Source organism: Notechis scutatus, chromosome 1 (assembly GCF_049901735.1).
Source record: "Notechis scutatus isolate UNSWTSFEM ecotype Mainland chromosome 1, rNotScu1.2, whole genome shotgun sequence".
NCBI classification, from domain to species: domain Eukaryota; kingdom Metazoa; phylum Chordata; class Lepidosauria; order Squamata; family Elapidae; genus Notechis; species Notechis scutatus.
This window is the reverse complement of record NC_142009.1, coordinates 299787291-299800076: the sequence shown is the minus strand read 5'-3', so window position 1 is coordinate 299800076 and position 12786 is coordinate 299787291. Positions and strand designations below refer to the sequence as shown.

The window sequence follows — 12786 nt, the reverse complement described above, 5'->3', positions numbered from 1 at the left end:
AAGAAAACTCTACAATTTGGGCATCTTAAAAGCCAATTTACACCTGCTAAATGCAGTTATTATAAAGACTCCTCAGTACAGATAACACCATTGCTTGTTCTTTTGTGATACTATTTCTCATGAAAAAATGTTTTTAAATGATTGTGTGGGAGGAAATGAAAACTTGATGAGATAATAGTGATACCTTTGGGTATTTAATTCATGTCTATGTGAGAAAGAACACTGCTAATTGTGTTGCCATTTAGAAGGATGGCAAACTGAGATATTCAAGAACATATAAGATTAAAGTGGGCAAAAGCCAGTATGAACTTCATAACATGTTCAGAGATTCTTAAAAACGTGTTATAAAATTGAAAATACAGCAAACTAGTGGGAAAAGCATGAAGGAAGAGTAACTTGCTTATTGCTCTCAGTACTGTGTGGAATAAATTTGGCTTTCCATAGTGAAGTTCACACAAATGTGCCCTATGGAAAGAAATCTGTCATGCTTCTAAAATACCTTGTGACTTTGAGAAGTACATTTTAGTCACCTACTAGGTACTTACTTCTAAGCCATTTCACAAGTTACATATACAAATATACAAGCCATACAAGCTTTACCTTCCAGTACTAATGTCGATCATGGAAAATATATTCATGCTTTGCCTTTCTCTTGTGAATGGTAGTTATTTTCTGAGCTAGAAAAGTACAAGATCCAAAGGGTGTAAGGCAGAGAAACTGCAGAAGCGTTTGGACGGTTTCGTCACTTACCTACAGTAGAAACCACGGTGCCTACAAAAAAAAAAGCCCCTATCAAGTCCCACTGGGGCCGCGTTGTGTTGACCCGGACACCTATCAGGTAGGCGGACTCGTACTCAAACAGAAAATCCCTCAGCTCCGCCAAAGCCAGGTTGTACTTCTGGGAGAAGTTTTCAATCTTTATCTGCCACTTCTGAAGGGTTTCCAGCTCGGAGGGTCGCTCAATGACGGAGAAGATGGCAGCTCCGCAACCCATGTACAGAATAATCAGAACAGCCAGGAGCAGGAACCGGGCGGTGTCTTCGCTGAGGTTGCCAAAGGTGGGCGAAGAACAGGAGCAGAGACCGCGACAAGCCATCCCTTTCTGCCCGCCGGGTCCCCCCCGGAGGTCAGCCCGATTCCCAGCTCCCCTCAACGGCTCATTCTCCTCGCGCCCCCTCGAGGCAGACGGCAGCGGAGTCCGTGGCGGCGGGTAGGGTTCCGCAGCTCTGGAAGGGGGGCAGAACCAAGCCCGGGCGCCCTTCCAAGTACTTCCCCCGCTCAAGAAGGGGCAAGAGGGCAAAGCGCGGACCCCCAATGCCACACCCCTACGGCTAAATCCCACAGAGGATGGGCAGCCAGTTCCCACAGCGCGTCCCTTAGGATCGCGCGGAGCAGCTTTCTTCGTTGGATCGCCGAGCCGTCCCCCTGTCGACGAAACTCGGGCTCCTCGATGTTCTCCTAGGAAGCGCGCGGGACTGAATGAAGTCTGTCAGTCAGACCTCACCATTACCGGGCGCCGGGTCAGGGCCTCAACCCCACCCCCACATAACAGGTCGTTAAAAGCACCCAAAGCGCGCGCCCTTTGCCACGTGCGGTGCGACTCTTCTTCGCCAGGAAATCAATGTGGTCCGCAAGGGGTCGTTTCCCCCCCGCCCGGACTCTTTGGACAACCGCGCGTGAAAATCGAGACTGGGCAGGGCGTTTAAAACGCTCCCAAATCTGTCGGAGAGTCAGAGCGCGGGTCTTTCGCTTCCTGCGTAGCGTGTGCCCGCACCTCCGCCTCTACGACCTGCTTCAAGGAAAGACGTTGAGAGATTTGCGGCGAGCCTGGCTGTGGCGCTTGGCGGGAGAAGAGCTTCGGAAGCGCGGATTCGACTTTACTGCAATGTTGTGGTTGATCGGACTGTCGTTCCGGGGAAACTGGGCGAGAGAATCTGGAAGTGGGGCTGTATTTGTAGCGTTTAGGGCTACAACCACATGAAATGAATTCCCAAAGGTCCAGTTTAGGTAATAATCGTTCAGAAACGAACAATCCTGTTTGTGAAGAATACAGATAGTCCTCTAGTTACTGCTATAATTGAGCCCAAAATTTATGTTGCTAAGTGAAACATTTGTTAAGTGAGTTTGCCCCATTGTACGACTTTTCTTGCCACAGTTGTAAAGTGAATCATTGCATTTCAGTTAGTACCGTGGTTGTTAAGTGAATCTGGATTTGCCATTGATTTTGCTTGTCAGGTCTCAAAAGCAGATCACACATGACCCTAGGACATTACACCTGTCATAAATATGAACTAGTTGCCAAGCATCTGAATTTTGATCATGTGACCATGGGGATGCTGCAACGGTCCTGTGAAAAATGGTCATTAAGTCTCTTGTTTCAGTGCTGTTGTAACTAAATGAACTATTGAGGATTACCTGTCTCCAGAGGTGCTAGGCATGCTTTAAAATCTTAATCCTTTCTCTTTGCAAGGAACCAAAATTAAAAAAGGAAGTGTGCCAGGTGTCTGATGCTTCCTTGCTTTAGTCTTGAATTTTCTGGTTTAACTGAATTTAGAAGAGAGTGATCTGCAAGAAACAGATCAAGAAACATTTCATTTCCCATTTCCTTCAGACTAAAAAAAGCAGAGCAGCTACCTTGTTCCTTCTTCCACTCATCAAGGTCTCCTCCAGCTTCATCCAGCAATTTCCTTTCAGGGATACAGTAGTTCTGGTTGTCTTTTGGAAACTGGCCGACTTACGCTGATTGTTCTCACTAAATAATTCTAGCTTACCAACTTCTTTTGGGCTCTGAATGTTTCAGAATTAAGCCCAGCAAGCTTTTGACAGAGAGGATTGACTCCAATAGTAGATTAATGGATCCTGGTGTCAGTCTTCAAGATATACCAGACTAGGAAACCAAAGCACACATCCTCATACCCGTACTACTTTTATTATAAGGTTGTATAGTAACAGAACCTTGCAATGAATGCACTTTCCCCTCTCCCTTTGTCTTCATGAGAACTAGAGAGGTTCTTGTCTGAGATCCTTACTCAGGGTACAATTCTGGTCTGGACTCACATTTCTTTTATCTTGTTGTTGCCTTGGTTGCAGCTCTTCCTCCTGTTTCTCAGATCATTCTATCCATTATACCTGGCAACCTGGGATTTAGAATATGTGTGTATAAAGTATGCTTCATACTATCAATTTCTTTTTTATGTTGATGACTGAAGAACAGAGATGAAAACAATCTCACTTCCATTCCTTTGCCATTTAAGTGTAGCACATTAGATTAAAAAGGGAGGATTGCTACACACCCAGAAGCATCTAAATAGCAGCTTTGGGTCCTCTTATTTTGACTCTGGGTGATTCTGATTTCTTTCTTTTGCTCAACTCTCTGGGCATTATGAGAGAAACAATTTACAAAATATCCAAACTCTCACTCTTGATTATTTGATCACCATCTCTTTTGCCATAGAGAAAGCAGACGAGAACTTGAAAACTTGCCACCTAATTCATGTCCTCCTCCTCTGGAATTATCAGGATTATCTTCAAGTAGTTACTCATGGCTATTACTCAAGCAAAAAGAATGGGAGTAGGAGGCTGTGACAATTGTTCCTTCTGCCTTCTTCATTGCTACCTCTGCCCTTGATGCAAGTACTCTGATGTCTCTGGGACTATTCAAAGTGAAAATTTAAATGAACAAGTAAAAGACTTGAGAGCCTGAAATCTTTGATAGCTTAGATTTCTGTGATTAGGGATCCAAACCCTATTCTCACCAACTCAGCTCCTGAAGACACAATACAGACGAGCAAGTAATAAGAGTGCTTCTTTAGAGATCAAACCTTTGTTAGGTGGCACATTAGCAGAATTAGATTAGAAATTCCTGTAAACTCTTAGAAGATACTTTTATAAATGGAAAAGAGGGGTTTAACAAAGTTTTTTTCTGTAATCCTTGGCAACTGTTGGGAAAGCTCAGATTAAATATAAGAATAGTGTGTAGAGAAGATGAGAACTGTCTTCATATAAAAACCTGTTAAACACCTTAGGTACATAAAGAGATCTGTTAGGAGGGATTTATTAGAACTAACAAAGTTATAATTTATTTAAATAAATTACTGCCTGAATAAAATTCAAGGAAAATAGCTGAAAAAATGCTTAATTTTCTATTGCTAGGCAATACTCGACACTATCGCAAATGATATTTTTATTTTCCATTAATATAAATTCTTAAAATAAAAAATGCTTTAACAATTGTAAAGATAGTAATGAGAAGAATAGTTTTCTGCATTAATGTAAATAGCAAAGTATTCAAATCTTGGGCTTTGATTAGAAGATCTATGCAGCGGGTATTTGCAATAAGTCAGGGTGTGGTCACAACGATGTGACTGAAGTCCTACCCATTTTTACATATCACAATGATCTGTACACTTAATGTTCAACTTTCCCCAGTATCAAATAGCTCAAACATTAATTACATACAAAAACAGGAAAAGCAGAAACAAAAAAGGAAAGTAATATACACATATAAAATACATTTATAATATTATAATCCCCAACTCATCTACAGTCTGTTATTTGCTACTTAAATGATTTTTTCTAAAATGTTTTCCCCCAAACATTAGTTCTTGAAATATAATGGGAGTATTTTATGGTTCTTTTTTTTCTGAGTACAGCACAGCATTTGTGCTCCATAAACTCTTATTCTAAATGATTTAACTACCTTAGTGTAAATTACACTAAACTTGAAGGTTTTCATATTTCAGATTTTTATGAATTCTAAGTTGTTATGGAAACAATTTTTTTTAAATGCCACATGTAGTATCTGAAGATTCACTGAATCTCCAAAATTTGTTTAATATTTACCATAAAGTTCAATGATATAAAAGCAAAATACTGCCATAAGTACTGTTCCCCCCCCCTCAAAATTCTAATATAGTTGAATATCTTGAATCAATTATGTAATGTATTCATGAGTAATCCCAGTGACTTGAATATTTCTTGCTCTATTATTGGCTTGTCTAAGTAATTCACAAACACATTAATATTAAAATATACCAAATGCTCATTTTTCATTGCTAACAGCTGGATACTTTATTTCAATTTTTTATAAATTTTCTCTTTTATCACGTTGAAAATTTCACAAAACTCCCCAGAAAGATTAAAGTTATTTGGCTAAAAAAGACAACTATCTGACATGGCCATTTCTAAATTTTCTAATTTACAGGTGGACCTTGTTTAGCATTTGCCTCATTTAGTGACCAGACAGTTACGACAGTGACGAAAAATATTATGTAAGAATCCTCATATTTATGACTTGGCAGGGCTGTAAAGCAAATGAAAGATGAAGTAAGATCAAAAGAATATTAGCTATTTCATTTAGTGACTACTTCGCTTAATGACTGAGTTGCTAATCCCAATTATGGTCACTAAACAATGACTGTCTAAATACATGTAATTTCAAAAGTATGATTTATCACGAGATTTAGTACTGTTAATCTTCAAAGCGGTTATTTTTTAAAAAAATGCTGTAATATTTATTTTATTTAATTTTTTTTCCAAGTATACAGATATATAATAAAATGTACAGATATAAAGCATAAAATCTTACAGGTATTCAAATGATTCCGAATAAAGATTCAGAATTACTTTAAACTATTCATTTCGGAACCCACATATTGCCATGTGTATCGGGAGCTTTGGTGTAAGGAATATTCCAAATCCATGGACGGTCTGCAAAGCAAATAAAAAGGACAGACTTATACCACAGACAAAGATGAACTGAGAAAAATTAAATTAGATTCCCCCTTCTTAAAGTTCTTTATATAAAAGCTAGCCATTTAAAATCTAGCCGTTTTCTAACCAACCAGTTAATCTTAAATAATTCAGTATTGCTACTTTGAAACTATAGAAATGTTTATGAATAAGTTTTACTTGAACTATAATTAGCTTTTAAACTTCTACTTCATTACACAAAATAAACTCTTTTAAACCATCTTTAAGTAGTAAGCTATGTTATATATAATAACCCTAAAAGTAATTACAGAATCAAGGGTTCTTTGGTTATATTTGGTCTTAAATAGAGTTGCATACAAAAGTGGCATGAAATCTGGGTTTCTTCTGGACTCACAGCTCATATTCAGGTAGCAAGTGACAGCTGTGACCAAGAGGGCCTTTGCATAGGTACATCTAGCATTACAGTTGCATTCTTTTCTGGACTGGGAGGCCCTTCTAACAGTTACGCTTTAGTCACGTCACGAACAGATTAACAAATGTGCTCAACACAGGGCCGTCCTTAAAGATGACTGGGAGTCTATACTGGTTCAAAATGCAGAGTTACAGGCAATGATGGGCATGCTTCATTGGATTTATGTGACTCCATTAATTTGTGAGCAGCACTGGTTAGTGTTTGGCTTCTAGGTGCAATTTAGATATCGCCTATAAAAGACCTTCATGGCACTGATCCTGGTTATTTGAGGAACTTCCTCTATCTGGTTGTGTGTCTGCTGAGATCCAGTAGAGTGGGCACATTTCAGATCTTATTGGTTAAGCAGTAGGAGTCAGGAAATATGCCTTTTCAGCTGCAGCACCTGCCCTTTGGACCAATATTCTTCCAGAGATCCAAATGTCTCCTACCCTGATGATTTTCAGAAAGCTATAAATATATGGCCATTCTCCCACCTCTTGGGCAGGATAATGTTTTGAGCACCTGTTGGATGGTTTTGTTCATTTGCATGTTTGTGTTCAGGATGTGTTGAGATTGGAGGGGCTCTAAATTGTATTTAGGCTTATACACACACACACACACACAATCTCTCTCTCTCTCTCCCTCCCCCCCCCCCTCTCTATATATAAAAGATAAGTCTACTGTAGGATAAATTAATAATATGACCCTTCGACTACTGTGTGTGCTTATTTAGAAAACAAATATGATGCATAAGAGGAGGAATGTCTGTATTAAAGCCTTTGAAAATAATGTTCCATTTCCATTTATTAACATTTAAAGCTCATCAATTCTGTTACTCACAATGATATTTTAAAATCCCATTTAATTTGAAAGGAACTACAAAATAAGCCTATTGTTTGTTAGATACAGGAGAAGCTGCAGTTCAATAACAGGAACATATTTGTGCACTGAATGTAGTAATGGGATGCTGATTGTTGATTTGCAAGATTATAGTAAAGTGCAAGTGAAATGTGGTATGTTCAATAGCGGTATCATTACACAAATGAATAATAACAACTGATAATCTTAACACTTGAAGCAGTATTCTGTATTTATTCAAGCTGTATTCCAAAAAGCTTGTAACAACACTGGCAAAGGGGTAATGATGTGCAAAAGTTTCAGGATTCAGCTGGATTTGAAAACAGAACCTTATCACAATTGTAACTTAAGCAGCTGTCATATGGAGTTATCTCTTTTTCCAGTAATCTACAACTGCATGTTCTTTATTATTTTAAATGGTTTTACATTCATTCAAGTGGATTAATTTTACTTATATGCAGAAAAAATAATTATATAGAAGGAGAATGCTTTACCTTTGTTTTCATACTTTTCAGGGGGCAGATCATAAGGAACAGGAAATGACAATATTGATGTATTAGCAAACATGCTTTCCTTTACTTGGAAATATCCTGTATTCAAGCCCTAAAAAAAGAGTTTTGCATTCAACCAAAATTCAAAAACAAATACAGTAATATGGTGCTGTTAGTAATATGCTACCAATGTGTGTCTATTAGGTAGATTGTCTAAATAGCAACCATAATCAAATAATGTATAAACAATCTGCCACAATTAAAAGCAGATAATCTATTACTCAGTAATTATTTTCTTTAAACTAAGCAAGACTTCAAGAAACCAATTTAATTTTCTTAATTTGAAATGAAGACATTTCCTACATCATACTGTAGGTTAATTCCATTAAATAATGAATGTAGAGTGGTTTTCAAGACTAAAAATGATGTATTTTATATTCATGCTTAAAATACCATTAAGGAAACACAGAATTCTTGGATAATAAATATAATCTCAACAGAGATACAGTCGATACCCATGCTGGTCGTATGTAAAAAAGCTTTTAAAATCTAGATCTCCAAGGCTGGGATGATGGGTCCTGCATGTTTGACTACTTTTTACTGGTTGTTTTTCTTCCAGATTTGGGTTTTTAAAACACTATATTTTATGATTTTCTTTTAATACATATTACCCTAAGTGGTTGTCTTATGCTTTTCTAAATAAATAACCAAAAGAGAATACTTAATATCCAACATTTTACTCGTATATAGTACCATATGTGTTACACCCTACAAATAATAGAAGTACATATTAAGCAAAACTATTAAGCAAAAAAGCAGCTTTATATTTTATGCAGGAACTGAAAAGATTAAAGAAGCGATTGGCAACCTGCCTTGCTTAGGACATTTTAACACAGTTTGTAACATTCACTACCATTATAGCCTGTATCAAGGAATTCTGAGTATTATAACCAAAACCTTTGAAAAGCATCAAATTGTTGCTTGGGATTGTATAAACTTCCATAAGATAAATAAAAAGGTTTATTTCCATGATCACAATTAATGACATTTCCCAAGAGACAGTACAGTATTGGATAGTACTGCTACTGGACAAGAAGATGCAACTGGGTATATTTTCACATCTGGAGTATCCCAGGTTGTATAATCAATTTGCAAGCAGATTTTTGCAGCATGTCATTTTATTATTTTTGCTTCATCCACCTTTGTCTTCTCAAATAAAAGGCTGAAAGGTTATGTCTGTAATGACACCACTGGACATTTGATTGCAGTCCTCAAAGCACCCACAATTTATTTTTAAGATTGAAGTGTAGTCACTGTCCAGAAAAAATATTATCCTTCTGAATAAAGGATGAAGAGTGATTAGATGACTGGGAGATATGAACAAATTGGTGATTCAGATAAGCCTCATTTTCTATTATTAAAGTATAATGTAGTTTTGCATAATACAGCCATTAAATGAGCCTACATAATATTGAGTAACTAATCATTTTCTTTGGAACTGAGCTACACATACTTTTCTTTTTACTTTCTTATGCAAATACATTTCTGACATTCTTGAGCAGTGGATTAAAAAAAGCAAATTGGCTCTGTTTGCATTCATTGCAGTGTAGGATTAAAATGAACTTACGAACTCTGAAGGCAGGAACAGAACTCCTAGTTCATATGATCGGATCATCAGCTGGGTGCCATTTTTCTCAAAAGCTCCCCAAGCAGCCTTGGAAAGATTGGCACTAAGCAGGCATAAACAAAAAAGAGAAGAAAAAAGTTCTGTTTATGCACAGAATGCAAGAATTTGGAGAGGGAAAAAATAGGAAAAAAAAACCCATATACGTGGTCCTTGACTTAAGAATATTTGTTGCAAACGAAAGGACTCACAACCTGTGCCTGAAATTACAGCTGTTGTAACAGACATGTGATCAAAATTTGGGTGTTTGGCAGTCTACTTGCATTTACGATCATAAGGGTGCTTCAACTCCCTCTACCACAGTGGCATTCCTTGATGGAGGCAGTGCTGTGGTAGAACTAGAGGCCCAGGACCTTCAGCAGCTGCCACTTCTATTTCAGTCTCGGTGCAGCCTCTATGAGTAACCACATCATGGCCAGCCACCTCAGTGCAAATCAGCCCCTCTCCACTTTCTGCAGTCTGCTATGCCCAGCTGATCTTCACCATATTCCCCCCATTGCTGACAATTGCTGCACCCAGCTGCTGGCTGTTCCAGCTCTTCTTCCCAGGCCTCTTGCACTGTTCTCCAAACTGTGCCTGAAATTCTCTGTGCCAGATGCCAAGGAGAATTGTTGGGATTGTGGCTGCTGAGCAATGCACTCACATGACATCTTGCTTTATGACTGTATGGCTCTGTGATGAAAATTCCAGTCCCAATTATAAGCTGAAGACTACTTGTAAAAGACTTACCTTGTCACTAGAAACCATGCAATCTTCTGGAAATCCAGGGATACTCTCATGTAAGTTTTAATATGTGGCATTGCATGACTACGACCTGAAGTTTCAGCTGACCATTTGCTTGGGTTAAAACAAAAGAAAGGAGTTTTTCAGATTAAACCCAGTATAAGTTTTTAGATTCTAATTCCTAGGATGTCATATCCATAGCCAGAAGTATTTTATTCCTCCTTTTTTTAAACTGAATGTTACTTGAAATATTCTAGTTTGGTGACTTTAAGCTGGTTGATAGTTAATAGTTTCTACCCACCCCTACTAAAAAGGTTCATTCCTGATGGCAAGGGATAATGGGAAACATAACACATTTGAAGAATCTGGTTGATTTCAAGTACACAGTTATAGTAAAGTAATATAAATAAATATTCCACCAATTGATAGAAAAGACAAGATACTGTTTCAGTTATAGTTTGGGTCAATTTCCTGCAACCTGACAATGTTCCAGTACTCCAATTACATTGGGATTTAAACTTTGAGTGGAACTATTCCACTCAGCATGGAATAGTACCAGTTTGGGGAAGGCTGATTTAGACATGCAAAACTGTAATCTACAACAATTCCAGTCATTATAGATTAGGATTAAATAGAAACACAGAAAACATTGTACTCATGTTTTTTAGCTTCCCTTTCTCAGTTTAGCTGTTCATACTTTACACCTAAAGCCATACTTAAATGTTGAGAAGTATAACATACATGAATGGATGTATATGAATCCAACAGGGATACATATGGAAAAGAAAAAAATGTAACTTTTTTGACATATGCATATGTTGGCATTTAATCTCTGGACATATTTTGTTCTGCTATGGCTAGATTAATTATATTCAACTTGCAGCTTTTCATAAACTTAGAGGGAATTTTCAAAACTACTGTACACTAGAGAAAAATAACTAATCTTTCCCACTATGGGTTAGTTTGAAATATGAGATGTCTATTAGGTTTCATTTTTGGAAAATCAATTGATAGGCATATAACTAAGCCATTTTAAAAAGGCTAATAATTACAAGACACCTGAAACTCAATTTATATAATCTCTGTTTGGATTTTTATGATGAACATTCTAAGACTAATACTTATTCTAATACTAATCTTTCTGAAACATTTTACAAAGATAAGGCACAGTAAGTGTTAGTCTTTAAATTTTGATTACATCTTTATTTTAAAACACTAACCATAAAGACAGCATTTTTACTTACTGGAAATAAGAGTGTAGCCAAAGCTGCTTTTGTGCAGTTTGCATACTATATGGAAGAGAACCTCCAGCTGAAAAAGAAAGACAATATTAATTATTTAATTTTGACATGTGGACTTACAATTTTATTATCAAAGACAGGAATAAATATATATAATATATATATATTTTACCTGGATAACCTTCTAAACTCTGTCTCACATTTTCAACACTTGGGTAAATCTAAACAAATAAAAGCAAATATAGTATCAGGTAGTAATAAAAAATGCATCATGCATGTTATATAATTTACCAATTATCAAAATACTACTAAGAAACAGAGCATGAGTACATACCAGTCAAGTTTGATGCTGCTATTGGTTTGCTGAAAACTTATCTGTTGTTTATTTTTAAGATTTGGCTACAATTTTTTTTTAAAATCTGTAACATAGAAACTAGCTTCTGGATAGACTTGTATATTTATTCAAAGCTTGACTAAATCACAGTGCTGATTTGGCAAAGACTGGTTGAATTAAATAAACATTTTGAAATCTGAATACTTAAAAAAGCAAAGTAGAGATTTTGTGGAGGTGAAAAATGCTTTTTCAGTAAGGATGAGCAACCAACAGACTATACTCTTAAAATTTGATGGCAAAATTGCTCATTTTTTTTGTAGTGCCATTATTTGCTCTTCATACATTATCTCTCCATAGCAACCATTCAGGAAGCTGGTTTCATATGTTAGGATTCCCCCCCAGTTTTAAGAGTGGAGATGGGAACAAGTACCCCTATTTTGAATCCCTGCCCTTAAGGCCGTCAACTCTAATCATTCTGGGTGAGGGCTTAAGGGGAATAAACGGCCTATGACTCATTCATTATTCAAGAAAACCTTTCTTGTATAGAAGGGCATAAACCTCACTTTTTTTCTGTACGCTGGATTCTAGAAGATATCAGTGTGTGTGGGCAGGTACATTTTTAACAATAATACAGTATATTCTGTAAATAAATGTTCCAGTAGCAGATATTCTGCTGTTCTAACTTTTATAAACACGTTAAATTTTCACACTCTCTCATAAATATCCAGACCCACACATATGTATGTATCAAGTGGCCAATACCAGATGGATAGGAATTTGATTTGGAGGATTCTTCAAATTGCTTCCCAAACTCCCCAAACTTTCTCTAAATTCTGAACACAGCCATTTGGACTGATCAACTCCCATTGATCCAATACTTGAGAATTGTCCTATTATAGGCCAAGAATTTTGATCAGGTATTTGTGTTGCTTGTTCCTTCAGAAGCTGTTTGGGGGGAAAAACAGAAACAACAATAAAATATTAACACTTTATCACCTTCAATTATTCAATTAAGTAGCAGACAAGGCACAAATTATCATTTATGAAGCTATTGCTCCTTAATTAGTTGCATATGTTCAATATTTTATACAACAGTGTATACTGCAATTATTGCAGAGACTTGTGCTGAAATCTTACTTTCCTGAATAACTTCCAGATATGTTGAGCTTTAACTCTTATATTATGGCAGACGCAGGCTAACATATCCACTACTATTAGTGGGAAAACCAGCGTTCAATTTCTATATAAAACCAATTAAATTTCCAGTCCCTTTGTAAACTGAAGGACAATGA

At 36.8% G+C, this 12786-nt stretch overlaps 2 protein-coding genes across 6 annotated transcripts in view; both read right to left on the bottom strand.

The window, feature by feature from the left end:
- Window positions 1-1483, bottom strand: part of KCNK13 (potassium two pore domain channel subfamily K member 13) — a 28686-nt gene extending 27203 nt beyond the window's left edge. Inside the window, exon 1 of the mRNA XM_026679142.2 lies at window positions 751-1483. Within this exon, the coding sequence (XP_026534927.1) occupies window positions 751-1096 (346 nt within the window). The 5' untranslated portion in view covers window positions 1097-1483. The remainder of the gene's footprint in view (window positions 1-750) is intronic.
- Window positions 1484-5044: 3561 nt separating this feature from the next.
- The window catches only part of TDP1 (tyrosyl-DNA phosphodiesterase 1), a 33563-nt gene continuing 25821 nt past the window's right edge, over window positions 5045-12786 (bottom strand). For 2 of the 5 annotated variants that reach the window (XM_026679171.2, XM_087952060.1), the window contains 8 exons: window positions 12257-12439; window positions 11333-11381; window positions 11164-11230; window positions 9926-10033; window positions 9140-9242; window positions 7516-7624; window positions 5588-5709; window positions 5045-5302 (listed from right to left, as the gene is read on the bottom strand). In XM_026679171.2, coding sequence (XP_026534956.2) covers window positions 5636-5709; window positions 7516-7624; window positions 9140-9242; window positions 9926-10033; window positions 11164-11230; window positions 11333-11381; window positions 12257-12439 — 693 coding nt within the window. In that variant the 3' untranslated portion in view covers window positions 5045-5302; window positions 5588-5635. Of the gene's footprint in view, window positions 5710-7515; window positions 7625-9139; window positions 9243-9925; window positions 10034-11163; window positions 11231-11332; window positions 11382-12256; window positions 12440-12786 lie in introns of all 5 variants that reach the window. The other 3 variants (XM_026679170.2, XM_087952059.1, XM_087952058.1) reach the window with 2 other exon arrangements.